This window comes from Salmo salar, chromosome ssa01 (genome assembly GCF_905237065.1).
Source record: "Salmo salar chromosome ssa01, Ssal_v3.1, whole genome shotgun sequence".
NCBI lineage: Eukaryota > Metazoa > Chordata > Actinopteri > Salmoniformes > Salmonidae > Salmo > Salmo salar.
The window spans coordinates 59,476,148-59,501,113 of NC_059442.1; the positions used below are offsets into that span (position 1 = coordinate 59,476,148).

The following is a 24,966-nucleotide window of genomic DNA, read 5'->3' on the forward strand; positions in this document are numbered from 1 at the left end:
GCAACAACATGGGCCAACTACAATTCAGGAAAGCAACTGTGTTATTTCAGACAGAAGCAATTTCCCCTTAGTGTATCTTGAGGTAACCAATAGAACAAAATATTTGATCTACTCCCACAGCAGCAACATACTAATAAATCACAAAAAATGAAAAAAATGCACTTAATGTAAGAAAAGTTATTGATAAACTTGTTGTCAGCTGTCCAACCGAAGGGGCAAGAGGCTATGGTTACTCAATGAGCTAGAGATCTCATACAGTAGATCAAGGAGGTGAATAGGCCACAATGGGTAAAACATCATGGGTTGCAGAAAGAGTGAAGGTCATATTTTTCCATCTTTATAATACGAGCCTTCTTGGTCAACATCCTTCAGATGTGGATTAAATGATCTGTAAACTGGTGGGTGACATGATAGTTTGAATATGTCAGTATAGTTAAGATTTGCTTCAGTTTAACTGGATGAAGGTTGTGGATAAATCCGGGGACAATAAAATGCAATGCGATCACACTGACAGTCGCGTGAAGTGTAGACAGATAACAGCTACGTCATCTTTACGTCGCCACAGAATTCGCACAGATACTGTAGGTGGTTCCCTGTTTATGGCAACACATAGGCTTACTAAGTGTCAGTTTCGCATTCTCATGAAGATGCAAGAGACGTCATATAACACAAGATGGTGCCATTGCCACCCTTTACTGAAATGAAGTACGCCTAATGACGAGTCCTTTTCAAAATAGACAAGAGTATAGTTTTTTACAAAGCCACAGGAAGTAAGTGGTGCTGAGGGTGCTGCAGCAACCTCTGATATATTGAAATGAAAACAAATATGTATAAAAAAATTAAAATATACTTTTTTTCTACACAACATTATTGAACTAGGCCTGCCTAGTGGTTAGAGGGTTGGGCCAGTAACCGAAAGCTGACAAGGTAAAAATCTGTCGTTCTGTCCCTGTGCAAGGCAGTTAATCCACTGTTCCCCGGGCGCCGAAGACATGGATGTCGATTATGGCAGCCACCCGCACCTCTCTGATTCAGAGGGGTTGGGTTAAATGTAGAAGACACATTTCAGTTGAATACATTAAGTTGGACAACTGACTAGGAATCCCCCCTTTCCTATTACTCCTGTATGAGTGGATCAAAATAAAGGTTTTGTGACAGTTGACAGTTTACAAAAGCTCCAGTAGTTTTACCTCGCACCCACAGGATGTATATCGGTCATGTACGGGAAATTACAAAGGAGTGTGTGTGTTCATGCTCCAGCTTTTGGTTCACAGCCCCATGAGAAATCTCTTTTAAATGAGTTCCACAAGCACAAGCACGCACATACACACACCTACTGTACACCTTGTGATAGGCTGTTGCCTATGTATGATTATGAATAAATTGGAGTGTAGCCTTCTTATTGGGCTACCCAATTTGATAAAAAAAAATGGCTAGATTGTCAGTCTTACACAGATAGACTGTAGTTGATAAGAAATTATAATGATGACCATCAGAAGTGAAAAAAAAGAACACACTACATGGCCAAAGGTTTGTGGACACCTGCTTATTGAACATCTCATTCCAAAATCATGGGCATTAATATGGAGTTGATTCCCCCTCTGCTGCTATAACAGCCTCCACTCTTCTGGGAAGGTTTTCCACTAGATGTCGGAACATTGCTGCAGGGACTTGCTTCCATTCAGGCACAAGAGCATTAGTGAGGTCGGGCACTGTGTTTGGTGATTCAGCCTGGCTCACAGGCGGCGTTCCAATTTATTCCAAAGGTGTTTGATGGGGTTGAGGTCAGGGCTCTGTGCAGGTCAGTCAAGTTCTTCCACACCGATCTTAACAAACCATTTCTGTAGGAATCTCGCTTTGTGCACGGTGGCATTGTCATGCTGAAACAGGAAAGGGCCTTCCCCAAACTGTTGCTACAAAGTTGGAAGCACAGAATAGTCCAGTATGATGTAGTGTTAAGATTTCCCTTCACTGAAACTAAGGGGCCTTGAAAAACAGCTCCAGACCATTATTCGTCCTCCATCAAACTTTACAGATGGCACAATGCATTCGGGCAGGTAGCGTTCTCCGGCATCCACCAAACCAAGATTAGTCCGTCAGAATGACAGATGGTGAAGTGTGATTCACCACTCCAGAGAACGCGTTTCCACTGCTCCAGAGTCCAATGGCGGTGAGCTTTACACCACTCCAGCCGACACTTGGCATTGCACATGGTGATCCTACGCTTGTGTGCGGCTACACGGCCATGAAAAGATCCTATCACTGTGCCACGTTGAAAGTCACTGAACTCTTCAGTACGGGCCATTCTACTGCCAATGTTTGTCTATGGAGATTGCTTGGCTACACACCTGTCAGCAACGGGTGTGGCTGAAATAGCCAAATCCACTTATTTTAAGGGGTGTCCACATACTTTTGACCATGTAGTGTAACTTTATGTAACATGGAATTGTGTTGATTTCATATCATGAACATCATCAAAACACAGACTTTCACTATTTCGACTTTGTCTTCAACGTAACCTCTAGTGGACAGATTCTCGTGGACAGATGAAACAGCGAGAATCTGTCAAGGCTTACGTAGAATTATGTGATTACGAGCAGCAGTATTTCCTGGATTTGGGTTTTCATCATTGATTATTTTGACGAATCAGGATTGGGAGAAGGCAGTGCTAAACGGTTTTCACTGTATTCCACAGCCACAAAGTCAAAATTGGCCATATCATAAAAATTCATGAAAACAAATTGTCCTTTTTAGCCATGATAAACACAGATGACATTAGCGAAACGACTCCCTCCTGCCCTCGCCTTCGTTAACAGAACAGGGGCAAAGGACACTATCGGTGTGTACTAGCTATAGCTAGCTACCGTTGTCACCCCGCCTCTTCTGCTTGTGAGGTTTCTCAGCTTATGGCATCCAACATTATCTTGCATTCCTGCATTCTACTGTACTGGAGCGCCCCTGCCTATGTACTGGAGTAAGAGCTTAAAATGGATCAATAGAAGTAGAAAGAGTGGTTCCTGCCGATGCAGAAATGCCCACATGTAGGAACGCCCCCGAATTGCGGGCTGCAGTTGCACCCTTCTCGAGACACTGCTATGCTCTAGGTGAGGATGTTCATGATAAAAGTTGCATGACGTCAAGGACCAGTCAAGCAACTAAAACGCCCTGCACATATCGTTTCTTTCACCACGGTTTGCAGCCAGAAAGTGATTTTTGCTAATGTGCATCTAAGGTAAGATTTCAACCATTATGTCACTTTTAACAAATTACAGGTCACAATTTATTGAAGCAGATGTCCCAATTTCTGCTTTATTTTAATGGCACATATGCGATTTATTTGAGTCTTCTCCAATCAACATCAGGTCATTTTACATTGCCTTGTATGAATGCTTAATTTGCCATTAGGCTTCTTGTGCTAAAGTACATTTTTAGGACTGGCACTCTCTGGTGTCCATAACGTTTCTTATTTCCCCAGAGCAAATCTTTTTTCGCTCGCTCCTTTGTGGACTCAAAAAATGGGAAGATTAGACACTCTGAGAGAATTTAATTTATTGTCATGGATGAGAGAGGAAAGACAATCGAGGAAGTTGACCCTGGTCATCGTTTTCATCGCCTTGCTGCTGGATAATATGCTATTAACGGTGGTCGGTAGGTGCAACTTTAGAAAAATTCTTTTCACACCTGTTGTTTCACCCATTGAAACGTATCAATGCCTTTCTAAAGGACAGTTCGAGTCTGTTGCTAGCCAAACTAACCCATCAACAATGTGGACAACTGACAGATATTCTTTTGAACCATGCAATGTTTTGTTGTTTCACTTGTAAGAAGGTTGTATTCTCCTCTTTATTTACAGTAATTCAATTATAATTTTTGGTGTGGAACAAAAGTTATTCCGTCCTGACTATTACCCCCCCCCAAAAAAAACATTGCCTAGTCTAAAGCCTATGATTTGGTTATAATTTTACCTTGCATGAAGCTTTTTAATTATATACGAAATTAGACACTAGCTACTTCAGTTGTTAAATTTTATTCAAATAAGATACACATTGGTTTTCATCCGATATCCAATATTAGATCGCACAATGAGTAAGAATGACAGCCTGGTCTCATAGACTAAACTAAACATAGTAAACGTAAATCATGGATATACAAATGTGTATTATATGTTAGGTGTGGTATGATACATAAAACAGAAGGTTACTTAAGGCAAAACCGAAAGTAAGGTGGGTGAGTGTATAACGCGAATGTCTAGCAACCCAAAGGTTGCGTGTTTGAATCTCATCACAGACAACTAGCATTTTAACTAATTAGCAACATTGCAACTACTTTTTAGCTACTTTGCAACTACTTAACATGTTAGTGTTAGCCAACTAGCTAACATTAGCAACAACATATTGGAATTCGTAACATATTTTGCAAATTCGTTACATATTGTACGAATTGCGATTCTTAACATATCATACGAAATGGATGATGGATATCCACAAATGAATACATACATACCAAATGTAACATATCATACTAATCCAGGCTGCATCACATCCGGACGTGATTGGGAGTCCCATACGGCGGCGCACAATTGGCCCAGCGTCGTCCGGGTTTGGCCAAGGTAGGCCGTTATTGTAAATAAGAATTTGTTCTTAACTGACTTGCCTAGTTAAATAAAGGTGAAATAAAATTTAAATAAATAATTGGAACGTCCCAGATTTACTTTTACTATGTTACGTCTACCCCTGAGTCTAAGTTGAGAATGAATTAATAAAATGTGTCATAAATCAAACAGATTGTGAATTAAAATGTGAATATACCCATAATCTATATTAGTAAGTGGCCTATGTGCTACAATGTTTTTCCCTAAACATTTCCTCTGTCGATTATTCATGTTGTTTACAACCTTAGGCATTTTCAAAAGCTGAATGTAGCCTTTAGTGTAAAGTTTCACAGGGAGGTTAATTGTTAATAATTGGTCATCATTTATATCGCCTTTCACGTGGCCAAGTGAATAGTAATTAGTAAATGAAAACTATGGTGGACCGGGATGGTGGGCCTGCTACAGATTATTAGGGCATGGAATTCATCCATCGACACCCATTATATATTTTTGGTCCCAAGGTCCCCAGCTCACTTGATTTCCTTGAAAGCATCAGCATTGCCATTACCAATGAATCTCCCAGTTGTATCAGATAGATTATGGATGACATTGACGTGCACATGAATGCTGTTATTTTGCGTGAGATTGTGCCGTCAGTGCTGGACACGTCTCCCGGACATGTCCATTGAGCAATGGATACAGATGCTTATTGGAAGAATGTCAGAATATGTCAGTCAGAAATCACTCTAGAGTAGCTGTATATGCTCATACGTGATTGGAGCCAAATCTATAAACAGCAAAGGTATGAATAACAATTAATATGATAAAAACATAATAATAACAATAATTGTCATGTTCTGACCAGTAAAGGGGTTATTTGTTATTGTAGTTTGGTCAGGACGTGGCAGGGGGTGTTTGTTTTATGTGGTTCGGGGTTTGTTGGGTTATTATGTAAGAGGGGTGTTTTGTTTAGAGTGTTCCGGGGTTTTTGGGCTATGTTCTTGTTAGTTTATTTCTATGTTAGTTCTAGTAGTTCTATGTCTATGTTTAGTTAATGGGGTTGACCTTCAGTTGGAAGCAGCTGCTCCTCGTTGCTTCTAATTGAAGGTCTTATTTAAGAGGGGTGTTTGTTCTATGGTATTTGTGGGTAGTTGTCTCCTGTTTAGTGTCTGAGTACATGATAGGACTGTTAGTGGTGTTTGTTCTGTATACGTGATTTGTTTGTTTTTCCTTCTTCACATTAAAAAGATGAGTATACACGTTCCCGCTGCGTTTTGGTTTGATCATTACGACACCCGTTACAATAATATGAAAATAATAAGCTAAAACCATCTTGTGTTATCTGGCACATTTATAGCTCCATGAGTTAAAACAAATCAATCTTTTCTTAACCTTTGAAAGAAATGGAGTGTGTCCTAATGTCCTACCCGCTAAAAAAAATCGAATAAATATGAAATAAATTCCACACAGACTTCTTTGGATGATGAGGTTATATCGGAATATACTATAGTAGATATAACACTTTTCACCATCTGTTTTTCTGCTCCTTTCTTCCTGGTAGTCCCCATCATCCCCAGCTACCTATACACAGTTGATGATGCAGCAGCCAACATGGCCAAGAATCACACTACGGCCTCCCCACACACCCCTTCTGGAACCTTCCAGACCATCGTGTCCCTCTATGACAACTCTGTCAGGGTAACCAGCGGGGGCCCAATGGACTCCACACCCATACCCTTGGGTCAGACGCAGGCGGTCTCTTCTTCCACCTCGGCTCTCACACCCCACAACTCCACAGAGCCTGACTGCCCCAAAGCAGACGACCAGCTTCTCAATGAGAATGTGAAAGTGGGACTACTTTTTGCCTCCAAGGCCACCGTACAGCTCATCACCAACCCCTTTATTGGGCCTCTCACCAACAGGTGGGTGAATGACATGATCACACTGGTTGGTGTGTTTTCTGTTATCTTATTTTCATACTTATTTCTAGATTATTTCAATGAAATGCCAGCTGTGAACTGGCTTGCTTGGCAACTATAATTCAGGTTTTGTATAACCTGTCTATTTATGTTGCCCTAGTTTATGAAGAGTTTTAGCATTTAAAATGATTCCCTGGTTGCAAAAATGTTTTAATTATGGTTATAAAGGGGTTGTTTCATACAGTTATGACTTGATTTGGCTAATAATTAAGACAAGTAGTTTTGAATGACACTAAAATGAGATGGCATGCAGGTTAGGCCAATGTGTATCCTCAGAGTTCAGTGTGAAGCCACATGCAGTGTGGGTGCCTGCCAGGGCTTCCTGCTAGCCCAGAGCTAAATGGTGGCTCAGCTTGGCCCGGCGTTTGGGTAATCAGTTAAAGGTCCATGGAGAGAAAGACCAGGAACAAACTCTTTTCAAGTGACAGGGAGTAAAATCAAACGCTGCCATTTGTATATTGCTATTTTGAGACCAAATGTCATGTCAGTTAGATCTAATCTAGCCTGTTCCCATATAGCTAAATTCCTGTTTAGTGGTTTGTGTTGGATTTATGCATCTCTGCATGCATGCATTCAGTATGGATCCCTGCTTGTAGTGCTTTACAAGCACGTGTAGTTATTGTTTTGAACTACCTAGTGTATTCTGAAATGAGTCAATGTCGATTATACTATGGATCAATACTTTTGTAGACATATCTGTATGTTAGCGCACTTATTCGGAAAGACCAATTTGTCTGAGATATTACTGTGAAATATTTTCTTATGGAATGCTCACATGGGTAAAGTCAGTCAAGGTTTGAGCTCTAGCAGTGCTCACTGCCCAGTTATAGACGAATGCATCGAGGCTAATATTTACCATCTCAGTCGGGCACCACAATATTCTGTAATTGAAGCAAACAATAGAATCCTATTATTTACCCATAGTCACCTTCCGTGTGGGAAAGGACAGCACAAGGCAAGTCATGCATGTTAGGTACATGGAACAAGGCTCTAAGGACACACAATGCATATTTCCAAAAGCATTGACACCACACCGTGTCATTTTTGTGCAGACCAACTCCCAGATGTGTATCACCCAAATATCAGTTGTATCACAACCATTGTGTCAAACGCAGTGTGAACGAGGCCAAAGAGTGTTTCTGCCCAACATCTACTAGACTGCCTAATGTTAGATGAGCTGTAGTTATGTGTTCTGTTTTATATAGTATTGCATTACATTCTACAGTATTGAGAAAGGATGTCTCAATATGCTTACAGAATAGGATATCAGATCCCCATGTTTGCCGGGTTCTGTATTATGTTCCTGTCCACCATTAGTAAGTATTACCCACATCCACACCTGTCACATCCACACCCGTTTCCAGATCTCACACCGTGTTTCAATTATATTTTTTCATGATTGATGTTTTCTTTCGGGTTTTTTTTTTGGTCTGAATTTCTATTGTCGTTGTTGTCAAGTGTTCGCCTTCTCATCGAGCTACACTCTGCTGTTTCTGGCCAGATCCCTGCAGGGTGTGGGCTCCTCCTGCTCCTCCGTGGCTGGTAAGGTCCTTGGCATTACCCCTGACATTTATAGATGCTTTCAGGATTAGCTTCACTTTGAGACAGCTGCAGCAAGCACATAGAGTTTCTCCAGAACCTTCACCCTTTTTATTACAGTAGGCCTACCTTGGTATGCATCTTTATGTCTCTCGAGTTGAACAATGAGGCATTTATTATACACAGCTCTAGTTGAGTTATTGAAAGGTGCTGTGGAAAGGGGAACAACAAATACTCCTAATTTAACGCTGGTAAGTGTCTATTCAAATAGTCACATAGGATTTGTTTTGTGCAAGCAGCCCTGGGATAAATGAAGAGCAGTGTTTCAAGAACTAATAATAATGTATGTAGTATGCTATAAAGAAATACAGTGCCTTGCAAAATTATTCAGATTTACATTTTGTTATGTTACAAAGTTGGATTAAAATTGATGTAATTGTCATTTTTCGGTCAACAATATACACAAAATACTCTAATGTCAAAGTGGAAGAATTAAAGATAAATTTAAATAACAAAAATATGGTTGTTGCATAAGTATTCAGCCCCATTGTTTAGGCAAGCCTAAATTAGTTCAGGAGTAAAATTTGGCTTAAGAAATCACATAAAAAGTTACATGGACATGACATGATTTTAACAGCTAACCCTTCCTCTGTCCCCCATACATACATCTGTAAAGTCCCTCAGTCATGTATTGAATTTCAAGCACAGATTCTACTACAAAGACCAGGGAACTTTTCGAAAGCCTCATAAAAAAAGGGCAGTGATTGGTAAATAGGTAACAATAAATATCAGACATTGAATATCTCTTGCCTCATGGTCTAATTTATAATTATGCTGTGCATTATGTATTAAACCACCCAGACACCTCAAAGATACAGTCGCCCTTCTGAACTGAGCTGCAGGACAGGAATGAAACTGCTCAGGGATGTCACCTTAATGACATTGGTGGTCTTAAAAGTGGTTTCAATGGCTGTGATGGGAGAGGACTGAGGATGGATCAACAACATTGTAGTGACTGCACAATAATGACCTAAATGACAGCGTGACAAGAAGAACACAAATATACAAAACATACATCTTGTATACAACAAGGCATTAAAGTAATACTGCAAGAAAAACATGACAAAGGAATACACTTTTTGGCTTAAATGCAATCCTAATGTTTGGGGAAAATCCAATACAACGCATCACTGAGTAACTGCCTTCCTATTTTCAAGCGTGGTGGTGGCTGCATTGTGGTATGGGTATGCTTGACATCAGCAAATACTGGGGAGTTTTTCAAGATAAAAAAAAAAAAACAGGATAGGGCTAAGCACAGGCAAAATCCTAGAGCAAAACCTGCTTCAAGTCTGCTTTATACCAGACACTGGGAGAGAAATCTACACTGGAGTTAAATCTGCTTGAAATACTATGGCAAGACTTGAAAATTGCTGTCTAGCCATGATCACCAACATCTTGACAGAGCTTGAAGAATTTAGAAAATAATAATAGGTCAATGTTGCGCAATCCAGCTGTGCAAAGCTCTTAGAGACTTACCCAAGAAGATTCACCTCTGTAATCGCAGCCAAAGGTGTTTCTAACATGTATGGACTCAGGGAGCTGAATACTTATGCAACGACTATATTTTATTTATTACATTTTTATTAATGTTTTTAAACATTTTATACTTTTTCTTCCACATTGACGTTAGAGTATTTTGTGTAGATTGTTGACAAAAAAAATTACAATTAGTCCTCCTGAGTAGTGCAGCTGTCTAAGGCACTGCATCGCAGTGCTAAAGACATCACTACAGACCCGGGTTTGATCCCAGGCTGTGTCACAGCTGGCTGGACGCATGGCTCTTGACCTTCGCCTCTCCCGAGTCCGTACGGGAGTTGCAGCGATGGGACAAGACAACTACCAATTGGATATGACGAAATTGGAGAGAAAAAAGGGTAAAAGAAAGACACTACCGGTCAAAAGTTTTAGAACACCTACTCATTCAAGGGTTTATCTTTATTTTACTACATTGTAGAATACTAGTGAAGACATCAAAACTATGAAATAACACAATCATGTAGTAACCAAAAAACTGTTAAACAAAATATAGTTTATATTTGTGATTCTTCACCCCATCGATACGCCCCGTCGATATGCCATCCCATCTGGTTTGGGCTTAGTGCGACGATCATTTGTTTTTCAACAGGACAATGACCCAACACACCTCTAGGCTGTGTAAGGTCTATTTCACCAAGAAGGAGAGTGATGGAGTGCTGCATCAGATGACCTGGCCTCCACAATCACCTGACCTCAACCCAACTGAGATGGTTTGGGATGAGTCGGACCGCAGAATGAAGGAAAAGCAACCAACAAGTGCTCAGCATATGTGGGAACTCCTTCAAGACTGTTGAAAAGCATTCCCGATGAAGCTGGTTGAGAGAATGCCAAGAGTGTGCAAGCTGTCATCAAGGCAAAGGGTGGCTACTTTGAAGAATCTCAAATAGAAAATATATTTTGATTTGTTTAGCACTTTTTTGGTTACTACATGATTCCATATGTGCTATTTCATAGTTTTGATGTCTTCACTATTATTCTACAATGTAGAAAATAGTAAAAATAAAGAAAAACCCTTGAATGAGTAGGTGTGTCCAGACTTTTGACTGGTACTGTGTATGTTAAAAAAATAAAATAAAAAAAAAGACAATTAAATCCATTTTAATCCTGTGAAAATGTGAAGAAATACAAGGGGTCTGAATACTTTTGCAAGGCACTGTATATTACCCTGACTGCTCTAACCAACTATATAGATTTGGCCAGGTCAAGAGTACCTGTGTATATAAGAGCTTACATGTTCTGTTCTTCTTCTAGGGATGGGGATGCTTGCCAGTGTGTACACAGATGACGAGGAGAGGGGAAATGCCATCGGGATAGCACTGGGTGGTCTGGCCATGGGTGTGCTGGGTATGTACACAATTCATGATGTATTTGAGCTCTTTGTAGACTACTGTAACATGCAACAGTTGGCCAAAATCATTGACCATCTTTACTTTCTTCCACCCAGTGGGGCCACCATTCGGCAGTGTCATGTATGAGTTTGTGGGGAAAACGGCGCCTTTCCTCATTCTGGCTGTTCTGGCTGTGCTGGATGGAGGTAACTAATGTGGCCATGTTTCTCTCTATCATAATGCAGATATTCTGTTTTCTCTAATCAGGAGTCACCTGTTAGGGATGCTAACTAAGTTCATCCTCTGTCTCCCAACAGCACTGCAACTGTTCATCCTCCAGCCCTCAAAGGTGGAACCAGAGGTGAGTGTATGGCTATAGATTTGACAGCTCTTTTTGTGATTATTGATGTAAATTCATTGGAATTGTGTAAGAATGTGTTCACAATCACCACAATAGATTATTATAAGTGATTTGATTGGATTGATACAGCGTCTTTCCAGATGCTTAAAGTGCTTTACACTGTTGAGGGAATACAAATAGTGCACAGGCAATAGTGCACTGAATAAATACACTTTTCTCTGTCAGAACTCTTCTGCTATGCAAACAGATAAGCAGCGAAATAAACTTCAGCCGCTCACAGTGACAGCCATGAGTGATGATCTGTTTGGAAGCGTCTTCCAGCCAGGTTTTTATATCAGAGCGGCAGCCTGGGCTGTGTGCTGTGTAGGTCTCTGGTATGACGGGTTACCATCCCAGTTAGAGGAGACGTGTGCCTGGGATGGATATTCCTATCACAGCCCCTCTGACTTTGATCGATGGGGCTGATGCGTATCAGTCACCATGGATACCAAGGAGGTAGGGACAGAGACCCAATCAGATGGTGGCTGTGATTATCAGACCAATGGCGCTTATACATTGTTTAGTTGTGGATGAAGAATATTAAAAAAGGAAGGGGACATGACATAATCCTCACTATTAGTACATCACTGTGGGGCGACAGATAGCCTAGTGGTTAGAGCGTTGGACTAGTAACCGAAAGGTTGCAAGATCAAATCCCCAAGCTGACAAGATAAAAATCAGTGGTTCCGCCCCCTGAACAAGGCAGTTAACCCACTGCTCCTAGACCGTCATTGAAAATAAGAATTTGTTCTTAAGTGACTTGCCTAGTTAAAATAAAATATCTCTGTTTCTGAGATTTCTAACAGTGATGTGAATACATGATCATTAAGCTTAGAGATGGTGTCAGAGTAACTAACAAGAGGTTATTGTCACACATGTGCCAGTCATTAGTGAATTCAATGGCTGTGTGTGGACATTTCCTATTCATTACTGTAAGAGCAGGGACCCTCAGAATAGAGAGGAAATAACAAATACTTTGCACACTGAAAGCACAGATAGTAACCGTACATCATTGTGGAATCACAGACAGCACTGTAGTAACTAGGTACCACATAATTATTCGCGGCTGCCTTTTTGTATTAATCAGTTTTGACATGAAACTGATAGCTGTCTGTTTAGCTCTACATTTCCTGCCCCTTTTCTCTCTACAGAGCCAGAAAGGGTCCTCACTATGGAGCCTTATTAAAGATCCATACATACTGATTGCTGCAGGTAAGAATTCATCATTTATTATTGTTAGTCATATTATTACTTCATTCTGAAGTACCCGCTGTGGCATTTCCCATTTCAGTCACACTAAGCGAAAAGCAACTAGGTGGGAGCAAAGATGTGGAAGAAGAACTGACTGAGATGTTCGATCAAATTGTATTCCAGTGGTTGAATTTGTGCCCTGAACTAGGAAAAGACAAACATTGTGCCTACCAATTGATTTCTTGGTTAAGAACAGTATTATTGCCAGAAAGAGTGTTGAGAGGGAGCGAGCACTGCATGTTAGAAGGGGTCATCTCCGCATCAGAATAGACTGTGTATGTGTGTGCGTGCGTGCACACTTGCTCGTGTGTGTTGGAGTATGTGTGATGCTGAAGTGTTGGGGAAACGGCATCTATGTGTCAGTGAGACTCCCCACCACTTCAATTACCAGGCCCTTTGGCCAGGGCGGCCTAATACTGGGTATTATGTCTGGGGGGGGGGCTGCTGCTGCTGACAGGGACATACAAAATGTGTAAAGATGGAGGATAACAGGCCCAAGGTCCACTTATCCTCAATCACATTCTCTTTTCCAGGATCCATTTGTTTTGCAAACATGGCCATCGCCATGTTAGAACCAGCGTTGCCTATTTGGATGATGGAGACCATGTGTCCAAGAAAATGGCAACTAGGTATTTTGACATTTCTTTTCCTTTTTGTCCCTCTTGACAACCCTGTTTCCCTTATTGACAATGCTGCACATGAAACCACTCTGCTTGCTGAATGTACTTAGAATAATGTAACTGTGGATAACTGTGGATTCACAAAAACTTCATACAGTATCTAGATGCTCATTGAAACTGATCTGTAGTCGTTCTCCACCTCATTGAACCTCCCGTTTTTAGTGAAACTGAATCACTCTTTTTCTTTTCCCGCCATTATTACTTATTTTTATTAGTGGCATTGACTATGAGGACTCGCACAGATAAATGGGGGATGAGAGAGAGGATGGCGGGACATGGGGGGGGGGGCAGGGGACAGGATATTAGGGTAGGATATCATTTGCGGGCGAGTGGGAGTGGGAGTGCTCATTACTGTGTCTAGGAGATATGCTGGAGCCTTATGATAGAGACGGATAATGTGCTTGCTTATCTGGGCCCCTCTCTACCCTGCTATCTCTCGCTCTCTACCCTGCTATCTCTCGCTCTCTACCCTGCTATCTCTCTCTCTCTCTCTAACCTGCTCTCTCTCAACTGATCTCTGTCTCTCTTTCTCTCTGCCAGGCGTTGCCTTTGTGCCAGCCAGCATCTCCTACCTTATTGGAACTAACATCTTTGGCGTCCTCGCGCACAAGATGGGGAGGTAGGGAGGGAAATGACTCCCGTTTTTTTCCGTCTCCTTATCTTTTCCTGCGTTGGTATCTGTTTCCTGTGCTATTGAGCAACTCTAAATTAGATTTCTCAGGCAGGTTGGGTATTTGCTGTTTATTGAAGTCTACAGTGTGACAGTGTGTTTATAACCGCTTGGCTAACGTTTGTTTGTTTACCACAGTTGTGTGTGCACAGTCACATTTTAAATCAATAGATTTTTACCTCACACTTTATGAAAATACATGTGTTTCAGGGCTCAAATATTGCCTGTAGTCATGGAAGTATTGTTTTAGAAAGTTTGAAAAAAAATCTAAAATTTGTTTCTCAAAATGTCCTAATCCTGTCTCAAAGAAAACCGATTGTGATCCATTTGCTTCCTCTGTTCATTTATTTTAAGTTTATTATTGTAATAAATCAGATTTCGTGGGCTTGCGGTACAAAACAACAGTGAAGGGAGGGGAGAGGGACATTGACTGTTGTCATTGGCAGACCCTGAACTGCTCTTTCCTCTTTTCCCAGATGGCTGTGCTCTCTCATCGGGATGGTCCTCGTGGGGGTTAGCATCCTCTGTGTGAGTACTAGACACATCTTTATCAGGTAGCTTTTAGCATCCAGCTCAACACAATGCTAACATTAATGTACCTGTTTGTCCTGGTGGCATCATCAGAATCAGGGGGTCCATCTAAGGATATTGGGTAACACTATTGGGTATACATTATACAGTGCCTTCGGAAAGTATTCAGACCCCTTCACTTTTGCCACATTTTGTTATGTTACATAGCCTTATTCTAAAATTGATTAAATAAAAATTCCTCATCAATCTGCACACAATAACCCATAATGACAAAGCAAAAATGGTTTTTTGAAATGTACCTTATTTACATAAGTATTCAGACCCTTTACTATGAGACTCAATATTGAGCTCAGGTGCATCCTGTTTCCATTGATCATTCTTGAGATGTTTCTACAATTTGATTGGAGTCCACCTGTGGTAAATTCAATTGACTGGACATGATTTGAAGGCACACACCTGTCTATATAAGGTCCCACGGTTGACAGTCCACGTCGGAGCAAAAACTAAGTGATGAGGTTGAAGGAATTGTCCGTAGAGCTCCGAGACAGGATGTGTCGAGGCACAGATCTGGGGAAGGGTACCAAAAGATTTCTGCAGCATTGAAGGTCCCCAAAAACACAGTGGCCTCCATCATTCTTAAATGGAAGTTTGGAACCACCGAGACTCTTCCTAGAGTTGGCCACCCGGCCATACTGAACAATCAGGGGAGAAGGGCCTTGATGAAAACCTGCTCAAAGAGTAATCAGGACCTCAGACTGGGGTGAAGGTTCACCTTCCAACAGGACAACGACCCTAAGCACAAAGCCAAGACAACGCAGGAGTGGCTTCGGGACAAGTCTCTGAATGTCCTTGAGTGGCCCAGCCAGAGCCCAGACTTGAACCCGATCCAACATCTCAGGAGAGACCTGAAAATAGCTGTGTAGCAATGCTCCCCATCCAACCTGACAGCAAAGAATGGAAGAAACTCCCCAAATACAGGTGTGTCAAGCTTGTGGCGTCATACCCAAGAAGACTTGATGCTGTAATTGCTTCCAAAGGTGCTTGAACAAAGGGTCTGAATACTTATGTGAATGTGATATTTCAGATTTTATTTCAAATTTCTAAAAACCTGTTTTTGCTTTGTAATTATGGGATATTGTGTGTAGATTGATGATGGAAATAAACAATTTCATCAATTTTAGAATAAGGCAGTAATGTAACAAAATGTGGAAAAAGTCAAGGGTTCTGAATACTTTCCAAGGCACTATAAATACAGGGGTATGTGGACACCCCTTCAAATCAGTGGATACGGCTATTTCAGCAACACTGGTTACTGACAGGTGTAGAAAAATAATATCACACGGCCATGCAACATTGGCAGTATAATGGCCTTACTGAAGAGCTCAGTGACTTTTAACGTGGCACTGTCATAGGATGCCACCTTTCCAACAAGTCAGTTCGTCAAATTTCTGCCCAGCTAGAGCTGCCCCGGTCAACTGTAAATGTTATTGTGAAGTGGAAATGTCTAGGAGCAACAACGGCTCGGCTGCGAAGTCACACAAGCTCACAGAATGGGACCGCAGAGTGCTGAAGTGTGTAGCACGTAAAAATCATCTGTCCTCGGTTGCAACACTCACTACCGAGTTTCAAACAGTTCTTGTGCCGGCACAATCATTGTTCGTCGGGAGCTTCATGAAATGGGTTTCCATGGCCGAGCAGCCACACACAAGCCTAAGATCACCATGCGCAATGCCAAGCGTCTGCTGGAGTCATATAAAGCTCGCCGCCATTGGACTCTGGAGCAGTGGAAACGAGTTCTATGGAGTGATGAATGACGCTTCACCACCGGGCAGTCTGACGGACGAATCTGTTCTTTTTTTTATAATAGACCGCTGCGACACTCGGGAGCCCTGAGTGCTAGGAGAACGCTACCTACCCCAATGCATAGTGCCAACTCTAAAGTTTGGTGGAGAAGGAATAATGGTTGGGGGCTGTTTTTCATGGTTCGGGCTAGGCCCCTTAGTTCAACTGATTGGAAATCTTAACGCTACACTCATACAATGACATTCTAGACAATTATGTGCTTCCAACTTTGTGCCAACAGTTTGGGGAAGGCCCTTTCCTGTTTCAGCATGACATCTAGTGGAAAGCTTTCCCAGAAGAGTGGAGGCTGTTATAGCAGCAAAGGGAGGACGAACTCTACATTAATGCCCATGATTTTGGAATGAGATGTTGGACGAGCAAGTGTCCACATACTCTTGGTCATGTAGTGTAGGTGAAAGCTAGGGTTTTACCAACCCAGTCATGTCAGATCAGGGGTTACATACAAGAAGGGAGGAAGTAAGGATTCATTTTCTAAGTATTGGAACAGGCCTACTGTCTTAATGTCCTACTGTATCTCATTAGTCTCCAAATCACATTTTGAGTCTACAAAGGGAAGGGGAGTTCAATCAGAAGTCAACTCGAAAGCCAGTCAGAAAACAGCGAATTCTCTGGACACAGATAATTACATTTTCATTGTAGTTCTTTATGCAATGGTTGTGTTTGTGTGTGTGTGTGTGTGTGTGTGTGTGTGTGTGTGTGCAAGAACAAAGCTCCTCAAGTCCTTAGACCACATAAAGATAGTATTCTGGATTACACGGTAAACATTTGATCAATACAAATCCTCTTCCACTCTTTACCTTGACTATGTCGTGTCATAGGTCCCTTTCGCTAAGGACATCTATGGACTGATACTTCCGAATTTTGGTGTTGGTTTTGCAATTGGTAAGTCAATTTGTATTGCATTGTATAGAGAAACAACAAATGATGAAATTAGCATCTGGTTTGTAACAAATATTAGTGAACTTCTCATTGTCTTGTCAGGCATGGTGGATTCCTCTATGATGCCAATCATGGGATATTTGGTGGACCTGAGACATGTGTCAGTCTATGGCACTGTGTACGCCATTGCTGATGTGGCTTTCTGTATGGGCTTTGCTTTAGGTAAATTACCATCAGATGCTTGAAAATAACCCAGTCCCATAGTATAGTTTTAATACATTTCTGTCACACGTTCTTATGTATGTTTTCTTTTGAGATGTGGCACGGTAAGAGTAGCATCACAATATGTCAACTTGGGGGAAATAATCTATATTCTACTCCTCTATAAGCTCACTAACCTTCCTTTTGCTGATGAAGGTCCATCCGCCGGAGGCGCCATAGCGAAGAGCATTGGGTTCCCCTGGCTCATGACCATCATCGGCATCGTGGACATCCTCTTCGCTCCCCTTTGCTACTTCCTCAGGAGTCCTCCTGGGAGGGAAGAGAAAATGGTGAGACACTGAACACCTCGTACACACACGCACAGAAGTGTGCACGCACGCACACACCTATATATACACACACACACACAAGCGTGCATACACGCACGCACGTACACACACACATACAAACATACTACACACACTTACACGGAGGTATGCGTTTGAATACTGGTTACTTGTAAAGCTGCATCTGATGCAGAGAGAACTATCCATTGCCGTCCCCACTGGCTCAAACTATTACCATCTTTTATAGGCAGTACTACCAGGTGAAACGGAGAGAGAGGAACTCGAGACACACTTTGATCATGAGACACACTTTGAATTGGCTGTCTGTTTAAGTTGACCAGTTCAGGTCTCATCGCGGTGCAATGCATTCTACTGCTTTTGGCCACCCCCATCCCACCCCACCTTCCACCTGCTTTTGGTTCCCTAGACTAAATTGATTTAGACTATGAGTAAGCTGTGTATGGGTAGGTAGAAGAGGATGGCTTATTTGTGTACATGGGGGAGGGATAGGTGGATAGATTGTGCACATGGTGCCTGGTGGCACCTTAATTGGGGAGGGCAGGCTCATAGGCGAATGGAATAAATGGAATGGTATCAAACACATGAGCTGTGTTCAAATACCCATACTAACGTACTGCATACTTAATGAGTATATACTACATACTATTAGTTCATTCTAGTATACTGTAAACTAATGGTATCGTTTCAGTTGAGCATACTAGAGCTTCGCCTGTCTACCGGAAGTAGATGCTGTTGCTATGCAACCTCTTGCCAGCCTGTTAGCATAACAAATGACTAGCTAAACATTTTATAATTTCGGGTGAGTTCGTAAATTCAATCTGCAGTGCCAGAATGCGCTCTGGGCGTTTGTAAATCCAGAGCGTTGTCAGATTGTAAATTCGGAGCGTTCAGAGAGCACACTGGACACTGGCCAAGGAGTAAGGGTTGACCCGAGCGTTCAACGGCAGTCAAGCATCCATGCTAACTGGCTAACGTTGGCTAGCTACTTCTAGATACAAATGAGAGAACACCTCTCTCTGACCATTTTACTCGTCCATAGCAGAGCTGGTTAGGCTGTTTACATGTTATCTAGAGCGTTGGTGACTGTAACTGTGCTGCTTGCAACAATTTATTACGCTTTTTTTTGCCGACATTTACTGACTCCGGCCATATTCAACTGTGCGCTAGAATAGATAGCCAGAATTAACAATGTCTATTGAAACGCACAACGACTATACCGCTTAGCTAAGAATGATGTGAATAATCAAGTCAATAAACGTTGGTTAGTTAGTTAGTTAGATAGCAGATAGTTAATATACTGCCTGGAAAGTTTGATGTATTAGTATCCAACTAACGTTAGGTAACTAGCTAACGTACCGGTACATACTGCTGTAATGCTATGCGGTTCATAAGGATAGCGTAGCTAGCAAATTGTTACTTATTTGAAAAGTAATTACTTTATTACATTGCTCAACATTTTTTTTAACATTTGTCATTAGTTAGTTGGACTTTGGCTGCATTTTCTCCGCCATTTTCTTCAAATCTGAAAACGTTGTGAAGCCACACCCATTTTCTGAAGAATTGCATTATGGGCACTAAAAGTACGGAAATGGTGTCCTCTGCGTGTATACTTCGTATTTTTCCGAATTTAGTACGACATCCGGGAACTTTTGGCATACTAACTATATCCATACTATGACCAATAAGCATACTATATACTCAATTCACGTCACATATTACGGTTAGTGCAGTTAGTATGAGTATTCGAACACAGCTATGATTCGACACCATTCACTCCATTCCAGCCTCTTGTGGTGGCGGGATTGGTGGATGGATTGTGTGAATGTTTACAGTTTGCTGTAACAGATACACCACATGCATGAACAGATAGCAGGGTATTCAGCTTGATTAAAGTGTTTGAACTATATCAAGTTTCCCCTTTTGGACATTTTGGTGTTAGATGGTGGTGGTGAATGGTGGTAAGTCTAAAGGTAACTGCCAAAATAAAGGAGGATACAAAATATTGAAAGCAGGTGCTTCCACAGAGGTGTGGTTCTTAAATTAATTAAGCAATTAATATCCCACGATGCTTAGTGTCATGTATAAAAATGCCGAGTTGCCCATTATTGTAGCTACCATGGCTAGAATAAAGAGATCTCAGTGACATTGAAAGAGGGGTCTCAAAGGAGCATGGGGGTTTAAAAGGTGTGTGTGTGTGTGTGTGTATCAGTCACCAGATCTCAACCCAATTGAACCCTTATGGGAGATTCTGGAGCAGCGCCTGAGATAGCATCAACAAAACACCAAATTATGGAATTTGTCATAGAAGAATGGTGTTGCATCCCTACAATCGTGTTCCAGACAATCCCAAGGCGCATTGAAGCTGTTTTTGATGGCTCGTGGTGGCCCTATTAAGACACTTTATCTTGGTGTTTCCTTTATTTTGACAGTTACAGTGCCGTGCAAAAGTATTCATCCCCCTTGGCGTTTTTCCTATTTTGTTGCATTACAACCTGTAATTTAAATCAATTTTTATTTGGATTTCATGTAATGGACATACACAAAATAGTCCAAATTGGTGAAGTGAAATGAAAAAAATAACTTCTAAAAAATGAAATACATAAAAGGGGTGCGTGCATATGTATTCACCCCTTTTGCTATGAAGCCCCTAAATAAGATCTGGTGCAGCCAGAAGACACACTTCAGAATACATATAATTAGTTAAACAAAGTCCACCTGTGTGCTAAGTGTCACATGATCTGTCAAACGATCTCAGTATATTTACACCTGTTCTGAAAGATCCTACAGTCTGCAACACCACAAAGCAAGCAGGACCACCACGCAAGCGGCACCATGAAGACCAAGGAGCTCTCCAAACAGGTCAGGGACAAAGTTGTGGAGAAGTACAGATCAGGATTGGGTTATAAAAAAAGATCAAACTTTGAACATCCCACGGAATACGATTAAATCCATTATTAAAAATGGAAAGAATATGGCAACACAACAAACCTGCCAAGAGAGGGCCGCCCACTAAAACTCGCGGAGCAGGCAAAGAGGGCATTAATCAGAGAGTCAACAAAGAGGCCAAAGATAACCTTGAAGGAGCTGCAAAGCTCTACAGCGGAGATTGGAGTATCTGTCCATAGGACCACTTTAAGCCGTACACTCCACAGAGCTGGGCTTTAGGGAAGAGTGGCCAGAAAAGAATCCATTGCTTAAAGAACAAATAAGCAAACACTTTTGCCAAAAGGCATCTGGGAGACTCCTCAAACATATGGAAGAAGGTACTCTGGTCAGATGAGACTAAAATTGAGCTTTTTGGCCATCAAAGAAAACGCTATGTCTGGCGCAAACCCATCACCCGAGAAACCATGTTTTTCCATCGGCAGGGACTGGGAAACTGGTCAGAATTGCAGGAATGATGGATGGCGATAAATACAGGGACATTCTTGAGGGAAACCTGTTTTAGAGACTGGGACAGAGGTTCACCTTCCAGCAGGACAATGACCATAAGCATACTGCTAAAGCAACACTTGAGTGGTTTAAGGGGAAACATTTACATGTCTTGGAATGGCCTAGTCAAAGCCCAGACCTCAATCCAATTGAGAATCTGTGGTATGACTTAAAGATTGCTATACACCAGCGGAAGCCATCTAACTTGAAGGAGCTGGAGCAGTTTTGCCTTGAAGAATGGGCAACAATCCCAGTGGCTAGATGTGCCAAGCTTGTAGAGACATCCCCCAAGAGACTTGCAGCTGTAATTGCTGCAAAAGGTGGCTCTACAAAGTATTGACTTTGGGGGGGGTGAATAGTTATGCACACTCAAGTTCTCAGTTTGTCTTATTTCTTGTTTGTTTCACAATAAAAACCAAATTTGCATCTTCAAACTGGTAGTCATGTTGTGTAAATAAAATGATACACCCCCCCCCCAAAAAAATATATATTTTAATTCCAGGTTGTAAGGCAACAAAATAGGGAAAAGGGGGTGAATACTTTTGCAAGTCACTGTACAGTACCTGTACATAGTTAGAAATGCTTTTATAAATTGCCCATGCGTATGTCTGCAACTAAATATTGGGTCAAAGGATCAAAGAATTAGTGTATTCAGACCCCTTCACTTTTCACATTTCGTGACGTTACAGCCTTATTCTAAAATGGATTAAATGAAATATATATATATATATATACACAATCAATCTATATATGAATTATTATTTATTATTGTATTTATCAATACAATACCCCATAATGGCAAAGCGAAAACTGGACATTTTTGCTAATTTATTAAACATAAAAAAACAGATACCTTATTTACATAAGTATTCGAACCCTTTGCTATGAGACTTGAAATTGAGCTCAGGTGCATCCTGTTTTCATTGATCATCCTTGAGATGTTTCTACAACTTGATTAGAGCCCACTTGTGGTAAATTCAATTGATAGGACATGATTTGGAAAGACACACACCTGTCTATATAAGGTCCCACGGTTGACAGTCCACGTCGGAGCAAAAACTAATTGATGAGGTTGAAGGAATTGTCCGTAGAGCTGCGAGACAGGATTGTGTCGAGGCACAGATCTGGGAAAGGGTGCCAAAACATTTTATTGGAGCATTGAAGGTCCCCAAGAACATAGTGGCCTCATCATTCTTAAATGGATGAAGATTGGAACCCCCAAGACTCTTCCTAGAGCTGGCCGCCCGGCCAATCTGAGCAATCGAGGGAGAAGGGCCTTGGTCAGGGAGATGACCAAGAACCCAATGGTCACTATGACAGAGCTCCAGAGTTCCTCTGTGGAGATTGGAGAACCTTCCAGAAGGACAACCAACTCTGCAGCACTCCACCAATCAGGCCTTATGCTAGAGTGGCGGAAGCCACTCCTCAGTAAAAGGCACATTACAGCCCGCTGGAGTTTGCCAAAAGGCACCTAAAGGACTCGCAGACAATGGGAAACATTCTCTGGTCTGATGAAACCAAGATTGAACTCTTTGGCCTGAATGCCAAGCGTCACGTCTGGAGGAAACCTGGCACCATCCCTACGGTTAAGCATGGGACTGGGAGACTAGTCAGGATCGAGGGAAAGATGAATGGAGCAAAGTATAGAGAGATCCTTGTTGAAAACTTGCTCCGGAGTCATCAGGACCTCAGACTGGGGTGAAGGTTCATGTTCCAACAGGACAACGACCCTAAGCACACAGCCAAGACAATGCAGGAGTGGCTTTGGGACAAGTCTCTATGTCCTTGAGTGGCCCAGCCAGAACCCAGACTTGAATCCGATCTAGATCTTTAGAGACCTGAAAATAGCTGTGCAGCGACACTCCCCATCTAACCTGACAGAGCTTGAGAGGATCTTCAGAGAAGAATGGGAGAAACTCCCCAAATACAGGTGTGCCAAGCTTGTAGCGTCATACCCAAGAAGACTCGAGGCTGTAATCGCTGCCAAAGGTGCTTCAACAAAGTACTGATTTAAAGGGTCTGAATACTTATGTAAATGTGATATTTCTAAAAACCTGTTTTTGGTTTGTCATCATGGGTATTGGTTGTAGATTGATGAGGAGAAAAAAAAAGCAATTTAATTCATCTTAGAATAAGGCTGTAATGTAACAAAATGAATACTTTCTGAATGCACTGTATGCCTCGAGACAGGCTGATGAATTTGCCTTGGTAGTTCTCTTCAATCAAAGCTACATGACTGTATACAATGTAACCACAGTACAAGCTCTTTGTGTTCAATCAAGAGCCATCTTTTGTCTCTGAAACTTTGATCCTTGATAACAAATTACTGGTGGCCAATTTTTGTTCTTTTAGTATTTCTGGTAAATGTTGGTTGTATTCTGACTCTATACAATTGTAATCTTCTCAGGCTATCTTGATGGACTCTAACTGCTCGATGAAGACCCGATCATACTCAACACAGGGGAACACAGAGTATGAAGAGATGGAGACAGAGTACGATGAGTATTAATGGACACCAGACATGTGTGTTACCTTCCAGAGGATCTATTTTGTTGTACAAAAACAGAGATACAATGATTATTCTTTTTTAACAGCAAAGCTGTTTCGTTGTGAATGTCAGTCTTCACTGTTCTGTGTTATTGTACGACTAGAGCAAACCAAAGTTGTTGTCATTGCCCTGTGTTTATTTTGAGCCAACAGCCTTATCCAATGGAAGTGGGGCCGTGTCAAAACAGGGTTTTCATGGGCCGTAATAGCAGACTGCTGTGAGTCATATTTACTGAATAGTTCAGATGAGGGTGGTATTATACATTCGTGGCCAAAAGTTTTGAGAATGACACAAATATTAATTTTCACAGTCTGCTGCCTCAGTTTGTATGATGGCAATTTGCATATACTCCAGAATGTTATCAAGAGTGATCAGATGAATTGCAATTAATTGCAAAGTCCCTCTTTGCCATGCAAATTAACTGAATCCCCAAAAAAAACATTTCCACTGCATTTCAGCCCTGCCACAAAAGGACCAGCTGACATGTCAGTGATTCTCTCGTTAACACAGGTGTGAGTGTTGACGAGGACAAGGCTGGAGATCATTCTGTCATGCTGATTGAGTTTGAATAACAGACTGGAAGCTTCAAAAGGAGAGTGGTGCTTGGAATCATTGTTCTTCCTCTGTCAGCCATGGTTACCTGCAAGGAAACACGTGCCGTCATCATTGCTTTGCATACAAACGGCTTAACAGACAAGGATATTCAAGAAGAGCAGTTCAATTGTTGTGAAGGCTTCAGGGCGCCCAAGAAAGTCCAGCAAGCTCCAGGACCGTCTCCTAAGTTGATTCAGCTGCGGGATCGGGGCACCACCAGTACAGAGCTTGCTCAGGAATGGCAGCAGGCAGGTGTGAGTGCATCTGCACGCACAGTGAGGCGAAGACTTTTGGAGGATGGCCTGGTGTCAAGAAGGGCAGCAAAGAAGCCAATTCTCTCCAGGAAAAACATCAGGGACAGACTGATATTCTGCAAAAGGTACAGGGATTGGGGCATCTGGAAAAAAACCTTGTCCGGAGAAGACTAGGTGAGCGCTACCATCAGTCCTGTGTCATGCCAACAGTAAAGCATCCTGAGACCATTCATGTGTGGGGTTGCTTCTCAGCCAAGGGAGT

The 24,966-nt window shown here is 41.7% G+C and overlaps 1 protein-coding gene across 1 annotated transcript; it reads left to right on the top strand.

Moving 5' to 3' along the window:
- Positions 1–3,071: 3,071 nt before the first annotated feature.
- Positions 3,072–23,956, top strand: LOC106606532 (synaptic vesicular amine transporter). Its single transcript, XM_014202805.2, has 16 exons — positions 3,072–3,232; positions 3,476–3,648; positions 6,153–6,513; positions 7,828–7,886; positions 8,029–8,112; positions 10,957–11,049; positions 11,150–11,239; positions 11,351–11,394; positions 12,585–12,645; positions 13,218–13,313; positions 13,905–13,983; positions 14,511–14,562; positions 17,247–17,310; positions 17,410–17,529; positions 17,725–17,858; positions 23,716–23,956. The coding sequence occupies exons 2-16, from the start codon at positions 3,516–3,518 to the stop codon at positions 23,815–23,817; spliced, it is 1,572 nt and encodes a 523-aa protein (XP_014058280.1). The 5' UTR covers positions 3,072–3,232; positions 3,476–3,515; the 3' UTR covers positions 23,818–23,956.
- Positions 23,957–24,966: the final 1,010 nt, after the last annotated feature.

Bases quoted from the DNA above. Each gene is read 5' to 3' on its own strand.
- LOC106606532 (XM_014202805.2), top strand. From the start codon at position 3,516: ATGGGAAGATTAGACACTCTGAGAGAATTTAATTTATTGTCATGGATG. The intron at 6,514-7,827 runs GTGGGTGAATGA...ATATGCTTACAG, and splicing joins ATTGGGCCTCTCACCAACAG to AATAGGATATCAGATCCCCA. The intron at 11,395-12,584 runs GTGAGTGTATGG...TTCTCTCTACAG, and splicing joins CCTCAAAGGTGGAACCAGAG to AGCCAGAAAGGGTCCTCACT.